We start from the raw sequence: 22,385 nt of genomic DNA on the forward strand, positions 1-22,385 counted from the left end.
TAAAGTATGAGATCAAAGCTATATAACTTTTAAAATAAATATTTTAGAATTTACATTCTTAAATAAATGCTGTCCTTTTTACCTTGAATAAGATCCATTGTTAACCTCTGATATTTTACTATATTTTGTGTGTTTTTATAAACCACTATAAATAAACATTGAGAAAATGTGAAATAAAGAAATGAAGTTATTAAAATACTATACAAATAGTCTATATACTATACCATGATGCTTCCTTCCTGATGTATTTCTTTTCTACTATCTACTTTTCGCATGTCCTTCCTTACTAAGATGACTTTACAAGATCTGGATGTCTTAGATAATGTGTTAGTTACTGTACATTATTATCATTGTCAAGCCTTAGTCTGAAGGCACACAAACTCTAAATAGCTTTTCCAATGCCACAGCTATTAAATGGGCTGATGGGAACTGGATTCAGACAGTTTGGTGCCATAATCTGTGCTTTTAACCGGAGTTAATACTAGGATATTCTGTGTAGCACAAAATGAAATAAGATAAAGAGATCAAGAAGCCCTGAGGAAAGTGAATATTGTGCCAAATAAAATAATTCACACAGTGGAAGTAATGTACTACTTATCAGTACCATAAATGTGGCCCTTGAACTCAGACTTGAGAGGCCAACGCTAAAGCAAGAAGGAAAATTAGAGTCCTAAGAGCAATATTATCCACAAAATAGAGCTGCTTTCAATATTGAAGTCTGAGGAGTTTATCCAATAAAGAAGTCACAGGATGATACAGTAGAACATTTCTCTCATGACATTTTGGTAAAAATATGCTACCAGAATTTTCCGTTGTCTTATATATAACATCTCCCAATATGCCATATCAAATAACATTTCAGTTGAAAGTGTTTTGCATTGTGTGTGTGTGTGTGTGTGTGTGTGTGTGTGTCTGTGTACACAAAGTGTTTCAGAGTCTTAGTGAAATTTCATTTATCTATCTGGCTGCTCTGTCCAAGAGAACTTTTTTTGATTGTCAAAATCTTCTAAATCACTATAACAGTTATTAGCCAACATGCCTATTAAACACTTGAAATAGTCAGTGTGACCAAGGAATTAAATTTTAATTTTAGTTTAGTTGTATTCAACTGAAATTAGCCACACATAGTTAGTGGCTACAGCATTGGACAGGGCACAGTCAGACCCTGGTGGAATACATATCTCTCAGCCGATTCTCATGACTACAATTTCATGTTTTTATAACAGATGGACAAAACAAAAACTTAAATGCTTCTATTTTCTAGTTTGAGCCCAAGCACAAGAGTTTTGTGCTATTTACCTCAGCAGGAAACTAACCATTTTTTCAGCATTTCTGGCTCAAAAAGAATCCGTACCATCTCTGTTCAGAACTGATCCAAGAACATATGTGGGCTTCACTAGTAGCTCAGCTGGTAAAGAATCTGCCTGCAATGAAGGAGACGCCGGTTTGATTTCTGGCTCAGGAAGATCCCCTGAAGAAGGGATTGGCCACTCCAGTATTCCTGGGCTTCCCCAGTGGCTCAGATGGTAAAGAATCGGCCTGCAATACAGGAGACCTGAGTTTGATTCCTGGTTTGGGAAAATCCCCTGAAGGGGGGCATGGCAACCCAATCTAGTATTCTTGCCTGGAGAATCCCCATGGACAGAGGAGCCTGGCAGGCTACAGTCCATGGGGTCGCAAAGAGTCAGACACGACTGAGTGACTAAGCACACATATGCACAAGAACATACTTATTTACAAGATACTATTACCGCCTAAGTTATTTTTTGTATTATGGTCATATCCTGGAACGCATCTATTTTAGTATCTTTGATGCGTCAAAGTTTTTGTTTTTGGGTTGAAATGTGATTTTTGGAGATAAGCTCCAAATAATTCTAAGTTAAATCTGGTAAATAAGAAATTAATAAGATATTTTATATGCTTTATAAACCAATTATAAAGACAAAATTAACGTAAAAAGACAAAAAGAACAAGAACATCTCATGTCTTCTACAACAGAAGGATTCTAAATACGCAAGGTGCTAACATGGTAAGATTTATATACAACAGATCAATCTCCACCCCAAGAAGCAATTATAAGGAATTTTTGGTTACATAGAGGCCAGGAAATATAGAGTTTAAAAAACTCCTTTGTGTGGTTTTCACTATCCATGTGTTCTTTTCCTGTTTATCTGGATGACTTACAATACTGTCCTCAGTTACAGACGTGGTAGATGAGAAGAGAAGGAAAAAGCATGATTTCTGGCTGGATACTCACTTGCCAAGTGGTAAAGAACTATGCCTTATGCTAATTTTGTGTAAACAGAGGGGCTCGATATGTCCTGCTCTGAGAACCACAATATGTATAGGGATAGAGAGCTCTACAGAGATTGAGACTCCAGTCTTGGAGTGCATGAGTCAGCTTTTTTATGGATCTCACAAGCTGACCCTTAGGCACAAACAGCTGTTCTGCTGGATGGATAAAGCCATAGAGCTTCAGTGTGAGGAGAGGAAGGAGTGGGAGCAGCAGACAAGGTCAGGCAGCACCTCAGGATATCACTCTTTATTCCTTCCACACTCTGCAACAGAAAGCAGAGCCCAAGGCCAGCTCCAGGGTCACCTCTCTGAGCTCTAATGCCACGTATGGAGCACTGAGGCACCAGAGGAAGAAATGACAGTAAACTGATGAAGGAAAGTGAGATTAATATGGAGGGGGAGTGCATTAAAAAGAAGTGACTACGAAACAGGTTTTAGATAGAAAGCAAGGATATCTGTAAGAAAAGAGCAATGTGTGGGAAAGCTGATTCAAGCAAGAATGAATGGCCTTTGATAGTAAATGAGCTTACTTGGTCACAGAGGTGTGCATAATACAGGAGCTGCAAAAATTAGATAAGAAAACAATTTGTATTTTATGAATTAGGTTTCATTTTACATGAGAAATGTTGTAAAAGACACTGCAATGCTTTGAAGGAAGAACTGAATTTCTAAAATAACTTCCAAAACGTAATTAGCTTTTAAGAACATATAGAAGATAGCAAGAAATCAGAAAAAAAGGATTAGTCATATGACAATATAGATCTTACTAACAGATTAGGCCAAGAGTCAGCAGGTAAGCACTGAAATTCAATTTCAACACAATAACAATTTTGGATATCTTACATGGAGCAACTATTTAAACATTCATCTGTTTGCTGGTCTGTTCATTTTGTTATTTTAAGTTTGTATTTACTGACTGAACAAATAGACATTGATTGTACGTCATATGTTAGATCATGAGGATTCAGTATCAAAATAAACGATTCCTGTTTCAAACAATGTGTAGCCCAGTGGGATGGAGAGGGGCACAAAGAAAGAAAACTTCATATGTGCCAGGCATCTTGTGAATGTTTTCTATTTATTCTCATGAAATCTAGAACCCAACCCTATATTGGAGACACTGCTATTGCTATTTGACAGGTGATAAAACGTGGGTTTGATCCCAGGTTGGGAAGATCCCCTGGAGGAGGACATGGCAACCCATTCCAGTTCACTTGCCTGGAGAATCCCCATGGAAAGAGAAGCCTGGCAGGCGACAGTCCATGGGGTCGCAAAGAGCCAGACATGACCAAGCGACTAAGCACAGCACACAAAAGACTCAGAGGAATGAGGTGACTTGCCAAACACTAAGTAAGAAATAAATGGCAGCTCTAGGGCTTAAACTACAATCTTTGATTAGAAGTCCACTATTTACCAAAGTTATGTGGATGCTACAAAAGAAATATCCATATTTCTGAAAGAATATATATAAAGCACTTAGAACAGTGCCAAACACATCATAAACGCTGTATGTCCTGATATCACTGCTGCTGCTGCTGCTAAGTCGCTTGTCTTGTCCAACTCTGTGCGACCCCAGAGACGGCAGCCCATGAGGCTTCCCCGTCCCTGGGATTCTCCAGGCAAGAACACTGGAGTGGGCTGCCATTTCCTTCTCCAATGCATGAAAGTGAAAAGTGAAAGTGAAGTCATTCAGTGACTCTTCGTGACCCCATGACTGCAGCCTTCCAGGCTCCTCCATCCATGGGACTCTCCAGGCAAGAGTACTGGAGTGAGGTGCCATCACCTTCTCCGCCTTATATCACTATCATTAATCTATTTCTTAAAGAACAACATGGGGAAGAAACATTATTTATTCAAAATTGTGTTAACCTAAGAGTTTGGGATTAATGTATGCACATTACTATATATAAAACTGAAAACCGACAAGGACCTACTTTATAGCTATGGAACTATACTCAATATTTGTAGTAACCTATAAGGGAAAAGGGGCTTCCCTGGTGGCTCAGAGGTTAAAGCATCTGCCTGCAATGTGGGAGATCTGCGTTCAATCCCTGGGTCAGGAAGATCCCCTGGAGAAGAAAATGGCAACCCTCTCCAGTATTCTTGCCTGGAGAATCCCATGGACGGAGGAGCCTGGTGGGCTACAGTCCATGGGGTTGCAAAGAGTTGGACACGACTGAGCGATTTCATTTTCATAAGGGAAAAGAATCTGAAAAAAATGTATGTATGTATAACTGAATCGCTTTGCTGTATACTTGAAGCATAACATTGTAAATCAACAATACTTCATTAAAAAATTAGAGAGAAATATAATGTAGGAAAAATGCAACACATGTATGAAATTTTCAAATGAAGATTCTTCAAAAAATGCTTTGTCTTATGCCCCATGTGACCTGGGGCATAAGTCTTCTCTTTGACTTGAAATTAAGGACAGTTAGGTTTAAAAAGGATAGAGAAGCAATGTACTCTTATACTGTATCTCCTTGGAGAACCCACTGCAGTAAAGAGCAAATAATCGAGAAAACTACCAAAGTAAGGGAGGAGTGCTCGGAGGCCTCATCTCCCCACAAGGTCACAAGTAAGAAAGGGTGGGAAATCCAACAGCCTGCTCTTTGCATTCGCTTTTCAGTGAGAATGGTTAAGGGTGTCACAATGAGACCCAAACCAGGTTTATTTGAAAGGTAAGAATGGAAGAGAATTAATAATACTAATAATCAGAAATGCTGAAGACACAGTTAACATAAACCATACTTAGAAGGAAAGAGTAATGACCTATAATCTTATATTTCAGGGTTTCCATTGTTACAAAACCACCTGCACAGATAACTGCAACTAAACTTGGACAGGAATTGAGACCACTTAGCCAGGCAGAGCTTGATACTCCAGAACAACTACAAAGAAGTAGAAACTGAGTAGTAAAGGCCAGGACTTTTACAATCTAATTACCGAAGCAGTATTAGGGTTGAGGAGGTGCTTCCTATGATTAATTCTGCTTTATTAAAAGCAAACAAACAAGCCTATGTCTATATAACATACTCCTGGATAAATAATAATGCAGCAACCTAATACATCACTCTCAAGGTTTATTCCTTCCATCCCTATTTCAGAGGGGGAACACACTACTAAGGAATGTACTATATCTGAGAGAAATAGATATTACTTGCACAGCACCATTAAATCAATAATTTACACTTACTATAAAATAAAGAAGGACTAGCTGGAATTTTTTTTTTCTGGCTTATGGTTTAGGCAATGAATCTTACTAACAGAAAAACATAGTTATAAGGATACCATAAATATACTGATTCTAAGACACTATTCAATTTTGATCAGAACTAAGAAATTATATGAATGGATCCTATTTAAACAAGGGCACAGTTACTTTTTATTTCATATATTGTATCATAACTCTACAGAGAAGAGCCTCCAGAACTTTCTTAACCTGATCACAATTTGTACGTTTATTAAGTATCTATTTTTATGAGGAAGAGGGAAAATACTGGCCCTGTGATAAAGATCACGTCAATAGAACTTGTAGCTAGTTCGTTGCTGGTTTTGTTGTTAAAATATCAGTGTTTCCCCGAAATATAAACTGTCTTACTATAGTAGGAACTCACTGAACAGATTCTCAAGAAATCCTATTTACTGGTCCAACTTCAAAGGGCTAACTTGAAGCAGTATGAAGAGTTTAGTCACTTAGATTCAAGCTCTGGTTGATACTACCCCTACTGACCGCAGGATATGGGCAAGTTAAAATTTATATTCCATAGCTTTTAAGGTATCTGATTTCACTATGTCACAAAGTCATTGCAAAGGAAACAGCAGTACTTATGTAAACTGCTTCAAAAGCCTACGCTACTGTGTAAACACAAATGTGCTGCTTCTTAACTCCTGATTTCCCATGGTTCAAACATTGCTCTCTGTGAGAGCAGTGGCCTGTATACAGAAAATGAATATACCCTATCACATCACTGGTCCATGGGCATGCCCCAGAGGAGTACTTCCCATGTGAACTGCTGAACCCAAGACTCACCAGATAGAGTGGGGAGGGGTGGGGCGGGTACTATTCTGTGATACAATGAACTTGAGAAGTGATCTTGGAGAATTATCTTTCCTATTAGCATTCACCAAAGTTCTGAAGAGTCCTGCAGTAAATAATTCTTTAAACATTGCTTAAAACAACATTTCTCAAAGTAATGAAAGAACAGGATTTCCTTCTGTGGTATGTTTAACAACCACGAACATCATGGGAAAAGATCACTTAAGAGTCTGAGGAGAGCAATCAAAACAGCTAATATCAACTCTGCTGCTTCTAAGCACAGAAATTCTATAAAATGCTTTACACAGATTAATTTATCTTAATTTTTATAATAACCATACAATGTAGGTACTACTGTTTTCCCCATTTTATAGATGAGGAAACTGGACCACAGAATTATTTAATGTCTTAGCAAAGATGTTAAGGTGAGTACCATACATACACACTATATATAAACCCAGATAATCTGGCCCTGGAAACTGTACCCAATGCTTAGGGATACTGCTTTACTTGCAAACTGAATAAAACATGGAATCTATGTTTTATCATCACTGTATGATACTTTCCTCTAGTATAAGCTCCTTTTTAGATAAAAACAAAAACAAACAAAACAGAATTTCTGAATCCCAGAGGTTGATTTCTCTGGTGGTTCAGATGGTAAAGAATCTGCCTGCAATGCAGGAGAACCAGGTTCAATCCTTTGGTTGGGAAGACTCTTAGGAAAAAGGAATGGCTACTCACTCCAGTATTCTTGGGCTTCCCTGGTGGCTCAGACAGCAGAATCTGCAGTGTGGAAGACCCGGATTTGATTCCTAGGTCAGGAAGATCTCCTGGAGAAGGAAATGGCAACCCACTCCAGTATTCTTGCCTGTAAAATCCCATGGACTGGGAGCCTGGCAGGCCACAGTCCATGGAGTTGCAAAGAGTCAGACACGACTGAATGACTTCACCTTGCCTGCAGAATTCCATGGACAGAGGATCCTGGAGGGCCCCAGTTCACGGGGTCGCAAAGAGTCAGACAGGGCTGAGCCACTAACATACACACACATGCAACAATCACGAAGGAAGTCAATGGCACTATACGGCCACAAAATCAGTTCTTCAGCCCCTCAGGGGAATCCGCAAACCATTTGGCAGATGCGCTGAACAACGCATGAGGACAAGACTTAGGAAGATGAAAAGGAAATGAGATGGTGCTAAGGCAGCTGTAGCGCTCCTTGGTGTCCCCTTCTTTTCTCATCCCCTTCATGAACTATACCCATATGGTTACTGTATCTATTTTACTTTTAAACTATATCTTGATCTCTACCTCATTTCCAGCTCTTTGCCACTGTCCAAGAATAGGTCCAAATCCTTCTAACTGGGCTACAGCACTAGCTTTCCAAGGAAGCTCCCATCCCTAAACAGTTGGGGACAAATAACCAGATGTATAAACAACACTGTGCAAAGGTATAAATAATACAGGATACTCTACTGTGAAGGGTAATGAAACTTTCCCAGAAAAAATATGGATTTTTACTGTTAATAAAAGAAAGAAAGACAATATTTAGCTCTAAGACTTAAAACTGTGGTTTTATTTGGTAAGTTCTTATGGTCCTTGTCTATTTTCTATTTAATCACCTATAAGATAGATACATACACACAAATACACAATTATTAGAGATCAAGTCCAAACAAAACAAAGCAAAAAGAGTTGAGTCATATGAACACAGTCCTGTTATTAATATGCTTGACTATGGCTGAATTACCAGGCTTCAATAGAGATTCATCATGAAGAAGACTTCAGATAAATTCCATTAACTTTCACAGCTCAGTACCATATACTTGAACTTGACTTTGCCTTTAGTAAAAGATATTTCCATTTGCAGTGTTTTCAGACTTCATAACAATAACAATAGACAAAGTTTTGCCAGCTGTGGGAGTGTATATGGTGGGGTACTTCCATGGAGTTGTTTTTTTTTTTTTTTTTTCCCTCTATAACCTACTCCCATCCACCCATGAGCAATCTTTTCCTGGCTTACTGGGTATAAAAGCACTAGCTCAACCAAGCCATGTTTTCCAAAATTAAAAAAAAAAGAGGGGGGAGCCAGTGAATTAGCCAGGAGCAGTCCAGTTAGTACTTACAGATGAGGAAAGGTCTCAGCAGAAAATGACATAAGCACAAGAAAATTTTTGATGTCGTCTGAAGAGACAAGAGGATTTAACTTTACTGAAAATTAATACTTTCCATATTTTCTGACATTTTATTACCATACTATGTCAGTAAACGTTCCTGTTGGTGGAATGTTGATCAAACATGAAAAGAATCAGATTATGTTTATGTCACTACAGAGTAAAATTTAATTTTTCATGAGGAAAAACAGAAAGCTTGGATAAATGAATTTTAACAGTAAAATTATAGTCTCCAGGAGGGAAATTTCCACAGCAAGTTTATGTTCTGGAACTGGTCAAAAGGCCACAGAAGGGATGGCCAGTGTTTGGCTCCTCTGCTCCGCCTACCCACTGCACTTTGAATGAAGCTGATCCTTAACCACACCTCCAGGAAATGGCAGATTTCTCTGGCCAATCATAGCATCCATTCTCTTCAAGGACTGGTTCAGGAATGAGTATGTTTATGAGCTTCCTTGCACCATGACCTGAAGTGTCTTAGTAGCTATCATTTGTCTTGCCTCAAATTATAATGTAATACAATCCTGCCCACATCACAGGCACTAATTTCATGTCAGGGCTGGGTAAAGGCATAGCAAGGAGACTTGAAGTTCAATTTACTCTTGAGGATATATCTAGAAACAATATTTTTACAACAAATAAGTATTTTTACAAAATTGTGTGTATGTGATAACTTCTGATGTGATAGCCAATAGCCAATCAAGCAACCCATACATGTTTACTGAGAACCTCATGCCTATGGTAACAGAAGGACAGGGAGAGAGGCCTGCAACATGACAGTAAGGCCAGGTGAAGGACAGGTCCACCCTGAGCCATGTTGGCAAGGGATGGTGTCTGGCAGTTGTGTGTGGTTCAGGAACAGGGATGGCAAAAAAGACTGTTAAAGCAACTCAGATCACAGACAGCTATGGCAGGAACTGCTACGAAGTAAGAGAATATCAAGTAGTCAGTATTGCATCTAAGTGATTAAGACATGAGTACAGAGGGCCATGAGCTGTGGGGAAAGAAGGACAAAGGGGGACATCTAGTCCAAAAATGGTAGAGTTAATGATTAAAACCTACAGTGAAAAAGACAGGAACTGTGTATTTATTTGGTGGCAACTGACAAGTTGGAGGAGGAGTGCTGCCAAGTGGTGATCTCCGAGTTGGGGCTGCGCCTTATCGGTGAGGTCAGAGTTGAGGCTATGCTGTGGGTGACTGACAACAATGGGCAAGGTAAGCAGTGTAGGGGAAAACAGGGCTATAAAATGGAGGGGTGGGAGGTTTTAGGTAAAAACTATTCTTAATATGTACTGAGAAAAGCAAAATACTGAGCATTAGAGAGGGAGAGGAGGTAGAAGAACATAGCTGCCAAAGATGTTTACAGGTAAATGCTGGAGATCTAAACATAACTGAATGTGTAGGCACATGCCGTGTATATGCACTATATGCACACACGTGTGTAACATATGCGTATGTATGTAAATAACGTAAGGGTTAAAGGTATCAGGAAAGTGGAATTACATGAAATGTGAAAAGGGTTCAAAGGTTACGGTTCAGGAGAAGAATCAGATCAGGTTGTTATAAAATGGCTTCTTTTAAATACCAACCAGACAGCTGCTGAGAGGGTGGAAGAGGCTTTCCTGAGCCAGGTGATCGGACAGCAAGTGAGGAAAAGGGGCACCTTTAAACACCCCTCAGCACTATGGCCAGGGAGACAGGAGAGGTGCAACAGAGAACATCCAGGGTGGATGACAAAAGAGGCGATGTGTAGGCATAGCGAGGTTCTGGGTTTGCACAGACGGAGAGGAAAAGCAGAACACCGTTAGGTCAGGTCAGCATGGGGCACAGCAAGTCTGCCTCACGGAGGGCATGGGGATAAGTGCAAATGGGCAGCAGCTCTCCCCGTAAGAACACACACATAGAGCTTGCATTCAGTCTGTAGGGTGTTACTCTGAGGACTTGACAACAAAAGTAAAATGGGAAGAAAAAGAAATAATTTAGAAATCCAGTTCTGAAAATCTTCATGTATTTCTGGGCACAGCCACAGGAAAAGGGCTCAAAAACATATTCTTTGCAAGGCCGACTGGCTTTGAGTCTAATATGAATTATGGTGACAATAGATCCAGTGCATGCTGTCTCTGAATAATTTATTTCAGGCTGCCTCCAGTGTTCCAGAAACAGGAAACTCACAGGACAACATGGCGAGGCGCTCGTGCTGTGAGGCCAGGCGCAGTGAGCCAACGTCAAGAGTCAAAGAAAAGTAAAAGGGAGAGCACAGGCGAGTGATTCCCCCTCAAATTTAAAAAAGTGGAAACCTTTTCTTTTTTGGGTTGTTTAGCAACTGGCAAAAGTATAAGCCACAGGAAAACTATTATTTTCATCTAGTGAAACCAGCTGTTTTACAGGATCTATCTACCCAACGAAAGTGTGGCAATCCCAAGACCTCTCACGGTCTCCTATCAAGGAGATCAATACAGACAATGTGAACTGGACTTCATCAAACCAAAGGCCAAGTGAATTATAATCAGTGCATCCAAGTACTGGGCTCTGGAACTTGAGGAAATAAAGCCTAGAAACATTTTTAAAGTGAACAGATTTCCTTTAAGAAGGCCAGAAGGGGAAAAGGAGCAGTACAATCTGCATTTCTCAATAATGACTCAATTTTAACAAAGATAAACAATAAAAATCTAGACCTCTTTAGAATACTGGACTGATCACTGTTGTTAAGATCCCTGCTACATGTGTTCTCTGGCATTTTTTTAAAAAGTTAAATTTTTGTGACAGGCACAGTACAATCCTAAATAAGAAGTATAAATCCTAAACAAGAAATAAAAATCTGGGCAGAGGAAATGCAGCTGTTTCTCAGGGAGTGAGTTAGCAAAGTCACACAACATGGCCTGACCTGCTGTAACTCCTGAGCTCTGGTTTCCAACTTGGTCTTGGCTAGTAGCTACTGGAGTTTTGACTTGACTAAACAACGGTTTCCAGCCCTTGGCTTTCAGACACTCAGTACATTTGGGGCCCTGACATCTGTCTTAACTTCAATGTTGGTGAGTGTGTTTCCATTTGCTTTTGCTGTTTCAAGTGATTTACATAATGAATGAACGTATTCATGTGTGTTTTCGGGGATCTAGGGAGAGTGCAAAGTTGGTAAAAGTGACCGGGACAGAACTGGGTAGGGAAACAGCCAATTCAAGAGAAACCTTTTGCTCTTTTTCAAAATAATGTTGAAAGTTCATATAGACAAAGCCCTTAAATTTCCTCTTGAGGTTGGGTTTGACCCAATTTTTTTTTTTTTTTAATGCTGCCTTAAAAATTTATGGCCAAGCCTGAATGGGAGGGAAGTTTAGGGGAATAGGATACATGTATATGTATGGCTGGGTCCCTTTGCTGTTCACCTGAAACTAACCCAACATTGTTTATCGACTATACCCAATACAAAATCAAGTGTTTAATATAAATTAATGAAATCAAAACCAAAAAAAAAAAAAAAAAGTAAAACTTATGGCCAAGAATTCTCCAGATGCAAAGTAGTAATCTATGAATAAAGAAAAAGTATACTACCTGACAAGACAACTTCAATGAGATCGCCTTCCTGGATATCGCTAGCTGTTTTCACCAGCTGAAGGATGTTTTCAGAGGTAGGGTCATGGCGAAAAAGCAGGATCTTATCATACATTCCATAGAAACCACATTCAGGGAACTGTAAATACAAATACCACAACAAGTTAAGCATCAAAATCTTCCTAAATTTAAAATAAAAATCAAATGAATGAAATGAATGTCAGAGCACAAACACAAGCTAATTACCTAGAACATTAACAAATAAAAATGAATGGCCACGTAGATACTGAAATGACTCCAAAGCAGGAGGAAAGAAATCACAGTTCATAAAAGCAATAACAAAATGATCTTCTAATTACAGAGCAAAAGAACAAGAGAATCTGAGATAAGATTCAAAGAAATTTGTGGCAGTAGAGTGGTTAAGAATTATAGTAAGTTCTAAGAACTGAGTCTTTTCACATGACTTATAGCAATTCAATAACATTAAAATGGGAGTGTGTTACAATTCCATTACAAATGTTGTTGCAATTTGTCTGCAAAAAAAAAAAGAGGCCAATCCATTTTGGCATATTCAAAAATAAGAGATGACTCAATAAATCTAAATATGTTCTGTGTGTGGGCAAAGGTGTTATCTAGATCCTTTGATTCAGGGAAGCACCAGAGGAAACAATCCAGCTCTCCCTGTTGTTGCTGCTCATACAGCACAGTTAGTTACCATGCAATCTAGATGAAATAGGTAAGTATTAACACAACAGCTAAAAGTCAATTCAAGTATACATAGTTAATATTCTCCTCACAAGGATAAATCCAAGTGTATTACTGAAGATTATCTCCCAGTAGCAGGCATATAATGAAAGCTAATTGAATGACATTTTATACTGAGCAAATCTACAAAAATTCTGACATTAACAATTACTATCAGAATATTAACAATCATTATTATTCCTTACATTTCTTCTCTTCCTTCTAATGCGAGAAAGAGCATTAAATTCAAACCACCGTCCTGACTGATCAATTTTGTTTTAAAAGTAGAATTATTTGATCAAAGGATAGAAATGTCCTTAAGAATCACCCCAGCATTCACTGCAGCACTGTTTAAAACAGCCAAGACATGGAAGCAACTTAAATGTCCATAGACAGAGGAAAGGATAAAGAAGATATAGTAAATATACACCATGGAACATTCCTAAGCCACTAAAAAAGACGTAATAATGCCAATGGCAGCAACATGGATGGACCTAGAGACTGGCATACTTACTGAAGAAAGCCAGAGAGAGAAGGAAAAATACCGTACGATATCCCTTGCATGTGGAATCTAAGAAGAAATGACACAAATGAACTTACTTACAAAACAGAAAGAGGCTCACAGACTTAGGAAACGAACTTATAGTTGCTGGAGGAGGGGGAGAATGTGAGGAAGAGATAGTTAAGGAGTTGGGGTGGACATGTACACACTGCTGTATTTAAAATGGATAACCAGCAAGGATCTACTTATAGCACGTGGAATGCTGCTCAACATTATGTGCAGCCTAGAGGGGAGAGGAATCTGGGGATACATGTATGCCTGAGTCCTTTTGCTGTTCACCCGAAATGATATCACAACATTGTTAACTGGCTCTACTGAAATATGAAATAATTAAAAAAAATAAAAATCAATATAAAGATATTAAAAAGAGAAAAAGTCAATTTTAAGTTTATTGCAAAGAGCATTCTGTATTAGTATTGGAAGATTTTTATTAAAACAAACAACCTAGGCTAATGTTGCATGTGAAAATGGCTCTTTTCTTGTATGTGATATTTTCACATAATCAGCAACTGCTATTTGCTTTATAAATCTATATTTGTCTTGTGTGGAAAAAGGTCATAGGTCAAAGAGAGAAACTGTCTTGTTCCTGAAACTTGTGATGTGTCTGACGTATATGTCAATAAAGGCTGATTTTAAGGAGGTACTGTCATGAAGAAATGTCCAGAATATGGTATCTTCTAAAAATAAATATATTATGCATTCTTCTTTCTTTCTCCATGTTAATAAAATAGGGGCTAAAATCATTTTAAGACATTTTGTGTGAACTGAAAATAAGTATATACAGAACATCCTCTTGCTCTTAAGAATTTGCTGACAAGCAGGATTTATCTGTATATCTGTATACACACTTAGTATATATACAGGTATATATGTGTATACAACTTAGTAAAGTTGGCTTCCTTAAAATAAACACAAGAGCTGAAATGATGTCACTGCTTCCACTGTGCTAATTAAAACTAATACTTCCTTTTTTTGTAATCTCTCCAATATTAATACAGTGAAAAGAAAGAACTAAAACACCATTTTCTAAACTAAAACAATGAACAGGTCATGTACTATTTTAAAAATCAACTTCCTTTGATGGGCAATTTATAGTAAATGAAATGGATATAAGTGTAAAAGTCTTAAGTTCTGAGTCTTCATCAACACCAATGCAACAAAAATCATAACCAATAGGAAATATTTTCATCAACCTCCCAAGTTTTATAGTACTCCCTTCTAGTTGATGCTACACACCACTTTGACTCAACATAAATTTACCCTGTCACCAAAGATTAGCTCACCAGCTACAGAATTTCATACAAATGAAATCATACAACATGTACACTGTGCTCTTTCTTTAACTGGCTTGTTTTGTTCATTACCATCTTTTTGAGACTCGTTTATACATTCTATATTTGAGATTCATCTCTTTTTACTATTAATTATTAGCATTTCATTACATGGCTCAAGGATATTTGCTTCTCTGTGCTCCCACAGACAGACATTAGTATTTTTCCCCTCAGGTTGTGGATATTATAAATAATAATACTATGAAAACTTTTATACAAATGTTTCAGTGGGTATGTATTTTCATTTTCTATAACTAAAAATCTAGGAAGAGAATTTCTGGGTCACATAAGTGTATGTTTGACTATATAAATATCATTATGTCAATAATACATTATACTTATTATTGAAACTTTATACTAGACTGAATATAGTTAGTGTTTGTTAAGTGTTCCATGTTCTTCCTTTCTGAGACTGCTTTGAATATTATACATCTTCTGAATTTCCATACTCATTTTAGAATCACTTTGTCAATTTGTACAAAATAGATCTGTGGTGATTTTTCAATGATATTACAGCAAAACATAGCTCAACCAACTTCAGTAAATGTATATTCTAAGACTGTGGGATACTTTTGTTATGAATAATAAGGTGGTATACTGCTTAATATATTAGCTTCTTTAAAATGTCTCTCAAAATATTTTTGTAGTTTTCAGTACATATGTCTTAGAAATATTTGCTAAATTTATCTCAAAGTTTTCATATTTTACGCTATCATAAATGGCTAAATAGGAAAAGGAGTACGTCAAGGCTGTATATTGTCACCCTGCTTATTCAACTTATATGCAGAGTATTTCATAAGAAACCATGGGCTGGAAGAAACACAAGCTGGAATCAAGATTGCCAGGAGAAATATCAATAACCTCAGATATGCAGATGACACCACCCTTATGGCAGAAAGTGAAGAGGAACTAAAAAGCCTCTTGATGAAAGTGAAAGAGGAGAGTGAAAAACTTGGCTTGAAGCTCAACATTCAAAAAACTAAGATCATGGATTCCGGTCCCATCACTTCATGGCAAATAGATGAGGAAACAGTGGAAACAGTGTCAGACTTTATTTTGGGGGGCTCCAAAATCACTACAGATGGTGACTGCAGCCATGAAATTAACAGATGCTTACTCCTTGGAAGGAACGTATGACCAACCTAGATAGCATATTAAAAGGCAGAGATATTAATTTGCCAACAAAGGTCCGTCTAGTCAAGGCTATGGTTTTTCAAGTGATCATGTATGGATACGAGAGTTGGACTGTGAAGAAAGCTGAGTGCCGAAGAATTGATGCTTTTGAACTGTGGTGTTGGAGTCTGAGTCCCTTGGACTGCAAGGAGATCCAACCAGTCCATTCTGAAGGAGATTGGTCCTGGGTGTTCATTGGGAGGACTGATGCTGAGGCTGAAACTCCAATACTTTGGCCACCTCATGCGAAGAGTTGACTCATTGGAAAAGACCCTGATGCTGGGAGGGATTGGGGGCAGGAGGAGAAGGGGTCGACAGAGGATGAGATGGCTGGGTGGCATCACTGACAATGCACATGAAGTTGGGTGAACTCCGGGAGTTGGTGATGGACAGGGAGGCCTGACGTCCTGCAATTTATGGGGTTGGAAAGAGTCAGACATGACTGAGCACCTGAACTGAACTGAACATACAGTAAAATCTCTCCTTTTTTGGTGTGAATTTCTGGAAGTTTTGAAAACTGTATACCATAACCACTTGATATATATGTACTATACACATCACAACCAAAATAGAAAACAGTTCCTATTACTATAATTGAGTCTTTTCAAGAATGTCATATAAATGGTATCATACAATAAATAACTTTTAATCTGACTTTTATTTAGTACAATGAAGTTAAAATGCCTTTAATGTCTGCAGGGTCTGAAGTGATTTCTCTCTACTGTTTTCTCATATCTGTTATTTGTGTCCTCTTTCTTTTTTGATTAGTCTAGCCATTGGTTTATATATCTTTTTTATGTCATATTGTTTTGATTACTACAATATAGTTTGAGTCAGGAAGTGTCATGTCTTCAGGTTTATTCTTCTGGCTCATAATTGTTTCTCATTGGAGAAGGCAATGGCACCCCACTCCAGTACTCTTGCCTGGAAAATCCCACGGACAGAGGAGCCTGATAGGCTGCAGTCCATGGGGTCGCTAACAGTCGGACACGACTGAGCAACTTCACTTTCACTTTTCACTTTCATGCATTGGAGAAGGAAATGACAACCCACTCCATTGTTCTTGCCTGGAGAATTCCAGGGACGGGAGGAGCCTGATGGGCTGCCATTTATGGGGTCACGTAGAGTTGGACACGACTGAAGCGACTTAGCACAGCAGCAGCCTAATTGCTTGGGCTTTTCAGGGGTCTTCTGTGATTCTATATGAATTTTACGGTTGTTTTTCTACCTCTGTAAAAAAAAAAAAAAAAAAAAAAAAAAACTCCTAGGAATTTTGATAGGGATTGCGTTGAATCCATAGATTGCTTATGGTAGTTTGACATGTTAACAATGTTAATTCTCCCAATGCATGATTATGCAATGTTTTTCTATTTATTTGCCTTTGTTTTTGTTCAGAGGTATTTGTTTTCAGCATACAAGTATTTCACTTCATATTTCTCATGTAACCATGGAAGTTCTTTTCATCAAAGTCCATCACCTCTACCATTTCTGATCTGTTTCAATTAGCTCTTTTAATCCCAGTTATGGGTCACATTTTCCTGCTTTTTTGTGTTTGTACTTTTTAAATTCAAGCTAGGTTTCAGCAGTATCTGAACTGAGAAATTCCAGATGAACAAGCTGGGTTTTGCAGTGGCAGAGGAGCCAGAGATCAAATTGCCAAAATTCGTTGGATTATGGAAAAAGTAAGGGGGTTCCACAAGTACACACCTACTTCTGCTACTGACTACACTAAACTTTTAACTGTGCGGATCACAGCAAACTGTGGAAAATTCTGAAAGAGATGGGAATACCAGACCACTTTACCTGTCTCCTGAGAAACCTGTTTGCACATCAAGAACCAACAGAATCAGACATGGAACAAATGACTGGTTCAACACTGTGAAAGGAGTATAACAAAGCTGTATATTGTCACCCGGCTTATTTAACTTATATGCACAGTACATCATGCAAAATGCTGGGCTGGATGAACCACAAACCGGAATCAAGATTTCCAGGAGAAATACCAACAACCTCAGATATGTAGATGATACCACTCAAACGGCAAAAAGTGAAAAGGAACTAAAGAGTTTTTGTTGAAGGTGAAAGAGGAGAGTGAAAAAAGCTGGCTTGCAACTCAACATTAAAAAACTTAAGATCACTGCATCTGGTCCCATCACTTCATGGCAAACAGAAGAGGAAAAAGTGGAAGCAGACAGATTTTATTTTCTTGGGTTCCAAAATAACTATGGATGGTGACCGTACCCATGAAATCAAAAGATGCTTGCTCCTTGGAAGGAAAGCTATGCCAAACCTAGATAGCGTATTAAAAAGCAGAGACATCACTTTGCTGACAAAGGTCTGTCTAGTCAGAGCTATGGTTTTGCCACTAGTCAAAGCTCTAGTTTTGCCAGTAGTCATGTATGGCAAAGTTGGATCATGTAAGTGAAAGTTGGATCATAAAGAAGGCTGAGCACCAAAGAATTGATGCTTTCTGCTTGTGGTGCTGGATAAGACTTCTCAGAATCCCCTGGACTGCAAGGATATCAAACTGGTTAATCTTCAAGGAAATCAACCTTGCATATTCACTGTAAGGACTGATGCTGAAGCTGAAGCTCCAATACTTTGGCCACCTGATGAAAACAGCCAACTCACTGGAAAATACCCTGATGTTGGAAATGCATAAGGCAAAAGAAGAAGGTGGCAAGTGATGGTTAGATAGCATCATGGACTCAGTGGACTCGAGTTTGAGCAAACTCCAGGAGACAGGAGAGGACAGAGGAGCCTGGCATGCTACACTCCATGAGATTACAGAGTCGGACACAACTTAGCAACTGAACAGTAACTTTTAAAATCTGATACCAGGTTTTATGAATTAACGTGAACAGCTGGCCTTTGTTGTCTTCCTTTAAAGAACACTGATATTTGTTTTGGCAAAACGTTAAAGTACTTGCAGATTGGTTTTATCTTTTTAAGGTGTACTTTTAAGATTTGTTACAGGAGCTTTAGAACAGTACTTGGTCTAGGGATAATTTAGTCCTACTACTAATGATGAAACTCCAATAGTTTGGCCACCTGATGTGAAGAGCTGACTCACTGAAAAGACCCTGATGCTGGGAAAGATTGAAGACGAGAGGAGAAGAGGACGACAGAGGATGAGATGGTTGGGTGGCATCACCAACTCAATGGACATGAGTTTGAGTAAACTCCGGGAGTTGGTGATGGATAGGGAGGGCTGGCGTGCCGCGGTCCATGGGGTCACAAAGAGTCCGACACAACTGAGCGACTGGACTGAACTGAACGACTAATAATGCATGTCAACATCAGTTTGCCAACAAAGGTCCGTCTAGTCAAAACTATGGTTTTTCCAGTAGTCACACACAGATGTGAAAGTTGGAACATAAAGAAGGCTAAGAGCTGGAGAATTGATGCTTTCGAACTGTGATGCTGGCAAAGATGGATATCAAACCAGTCAATCTTAAAGGATATCAACCCTGAACATTCATTGGAAAGACTGATGCTGAAGCTCCAATCCATTGGGCACCAGATGCAAAGAGCCAACTCACTGGAAAAAACCCTGATGCTAAGTCTGAGGTCAGGAGAAGAAGGAGGCAACAGAGGACGAGATGGTTGGATGGCATCATCAACTTAATAGACATGAATTTGAGCAAACTCAGGGAGATAGTGAAGGACAGGGAAGCCTAGCGTGCTGCAGTCCATGGGGTCAAAAAGAGTCACACACAGCAGAGCAACTGAACAACTAATGCATGACTCTCTCTCTATGGAACACCTCAAATGTTCAGTGAAATTTCTGTCTGTCTGGAGAAACTTGCGTGTCTCTCAGTCTTATATGGGCTCTGGAGAGTTCATTTTATAGGTTCCCACTGTTGCTCTTTCTTCTGCCTTATAGACTTTTACTCTATGGACTTGTATTCATTTTACTATTCAACTGGGCCTTTAAGCAGTTTTCTGGAGCTCTTCCTTTGTATAGGTCCTACCTTGCCAGTATTCTTCCCATAAAAATTCTTTTGACTTGGTCCCCTTGAGCTCTATTACCTGTTTTCCTCCATGAAACAGGTAACTAGGCTCTTGGTTCTTTCTCCCTATACCACACTCTGGATCAGGGTTCCAGGCAGAAACCTCACGACTGTACTTGTTTCAACCACCTTGTTTGTTTCCTTTTCTCAGGGATCACCCTGCACTGCCTATTGGCCAGTGTCTATAACAGGCATTTTACATATTCTGCATTATTTTCTATTTGTTTATGGCAGGTAAGCATGCCCCATACCAGATAATCCTTGTGAATGAAAGCCAAATTCTCATGTGCTTTTTAAATACAGAATACCGATATTTTCTACCCAAACTTTTTGCTATTTAATTCTATGTAAATAGTATTTGTAAGAAAAGTAAATTAAAGAAAAATAAAATACCTACAGGTAGTAAGAATACAAATTAAATGTTACATTGAAATAAATATGCAAAGTATATTTAATGAAATAAGAATCAATAAATTTAGTAATTATCACATAACCCTCAACACACAGTTTGACCTGAGTTAAACTGTAACTGTTAAAGGATTGGCCTTGATTAGAATGTAAATGTTTCCCAAATATAATACATAAACTAATTCCCCTTACCACATTCTTTGAAAAACTATGGGTGGCTGATTCTGACTCAAGAAAGAAGAGGAAATTCAAGGGATTCAGTGCTTGAGCTGGGGTGAATAGAAAGTAACAGCTGGAAAGGAAGAAAAGAAACAGCAACTGTTTTCCTTAAGAAAATCTAAACTTTACCATCTTCTAAGCAAATGCATTGTCAATGTGCTCCTGTGATGGGAGGATAGGTAGGAATACTAAAGAGGGGCTTAGGAGACAAGGATTCTACTGGCTCATTACAATTTCGGTGCAGCCCAACCTTATCCACACGCCTCTTAGTCACCTCTATATACCATCCTTGTGGTTCAGTACTGCTGACATATGGACCTCACGCTCTGTGACATGCCTCCTCATAAAACCACGGATGTAATGTAATGTAATCAAAGATTTAGTATTCAAGTAAGGCTTGAAAGCCTCATATCTTAATTATTAGAGGTTTTCCAAGGGTGACTCAGAAAACATTTAGAAAAATCAGAATAAGTAGAAAAATACCAATATATGCCACACATTAAAACCATTATTTTAAAAGACTAAATTTCAAAAATGAAGGTAGGGTTCTAAATGTTTTTGAAGGTGGTTTCTCCAACATATAAATGACTGAGGTGGGGAGATCCACTCTCCCACTTTTCTTCTTACTGGGTCACAGACATGGCTTTTCTCTCTTCACTAACAAGACATTCAGAAACAAGTTGCCGAGCCTTGTGAAACAGGGCACAGGGGTGAACATGGAGATCTAGCCTCTCGGGACAGTTGTCATGGCAGCAGGAGCTAAGGTTTTGATTTTTTTTTTTAGATTGTACCTTCTTTTCTTATTGGCCAGAATAAAACAGATGCATATTTGCCTATTCCTATTACGAGAAAACCTTTCCTTTTTTGTAATGTAATGTTCTGCTTGAATAGAAACTATATACAATATGACTTTCAAAAATTATATTTAAAAATGATGTCTGCAAGGTGAAAAGTGTAATGGAACAATGCCTGACAACTGAGAAGAGAACATATTGGGGAAAACACTCAGGGAACAACATTCCCTAATTTGGTCATAATCATCTGTTTTTATGTGAAGGTGTATGAGCTTTGAAATCTGAAAACCCTCATTAAACTAAACAGGCTTTCAGAAAGGCTCAGAGGCTTGTAAACTCAGCTGGAGCTTATTACAAGATCAGTTCTATGTTTCTCAGGGGCTTTGTGGTTGTGAGCGCAAACATCTGAGATAAGTGATTTCAAGCTCTCTCCAAGTTCGACTCTAACAACACTGGCCACTGTGAAAATATGGCCAACAATCCCGGCATTGGTCGTAAGCTCTTTAATTCTACCCTATGCTGGAAACCTCTGTGCTGCTGTGTGTATCATTTGGCATTTTTTGACCACAGAGCACAATTTACTGTTACATTTCACTATAAATTCAAGGCTGGCCAGATAATGTGCTCCAGAGTAGAATAAATACATGTTTTAATAAGTAGCTGAAATGCGACCTGGCCAACGGGAACTCTAAGGAACAAAGGGTGCTTTTCCATAGTTGAGGCCAATCACAAAGGGCAAGGAACAAGCAATACCAGAAACAAATTAATCCATGACTCAGTCAAGGAGAAAAAAAAAAAAAAAAATTGGAGAGAAAGAGAGAGAAATGGCCTGATTAGGAAATGAAAATGCACTGCAGTTCACTTTCGCTAAAAGGTGATGAAAGTCCTGGAATTAAGGTTTTCTGCTCAATAAGAGAACACATCAGGCAGCTGAAGATGGCACTCTCCTCATCAAAGATGATTCTCAAATCATTTTCCAAGAACTCTCTTGTTTACAACAAGCAGTGCCATGACTGGTCACCCTTAATCAGCAAAGAAATTAAAAAGGTACTACCACTTCCTAGCCAAACTCCTCCCTAAGTTTTGTTCCAA

The 22,385-nt window shown here is 38.5% G+C and overlaps 1 protein-coding gene across 2 annotated transcripts in view; it reads right to left on the bottom strand.

The window, feature by feature from the left end:
• PRKD1 (protein kinase D1) overlaps positions 1 to 22,385 on the bottom strand; it is a 346,762-nt gene that overhangs the window by 142,228 nt on the left and 182,149 nt on the right. For both annotated transcript variants that reach the window (XM_018066224.1, XM_018066225.1), the window contains exon 2: positions 12,050 to 12,188. In XM_018066224.1, coding sequence (XP_017921713.1) covers positions 12,050 to 12,188 — 139 coding nt within the window. The remainder of the gene's footprint in view (positions 1 to 12,049; positions 12,189 to 22,385) is intronic.

This window comes from Capra hircus, chromosome 21 (assembly GCF_001704415.2).
Source record: "Capra hircus breed San Clemente chromosome 21, ASM170441v1, whole genome shotgun sequence".
NCBI classification, from domain to species: Eukaryota; Metazoa; Chordata; class Mammalia; order Artiodactyla; family Bovidae; genus Capra; species Capra hircus.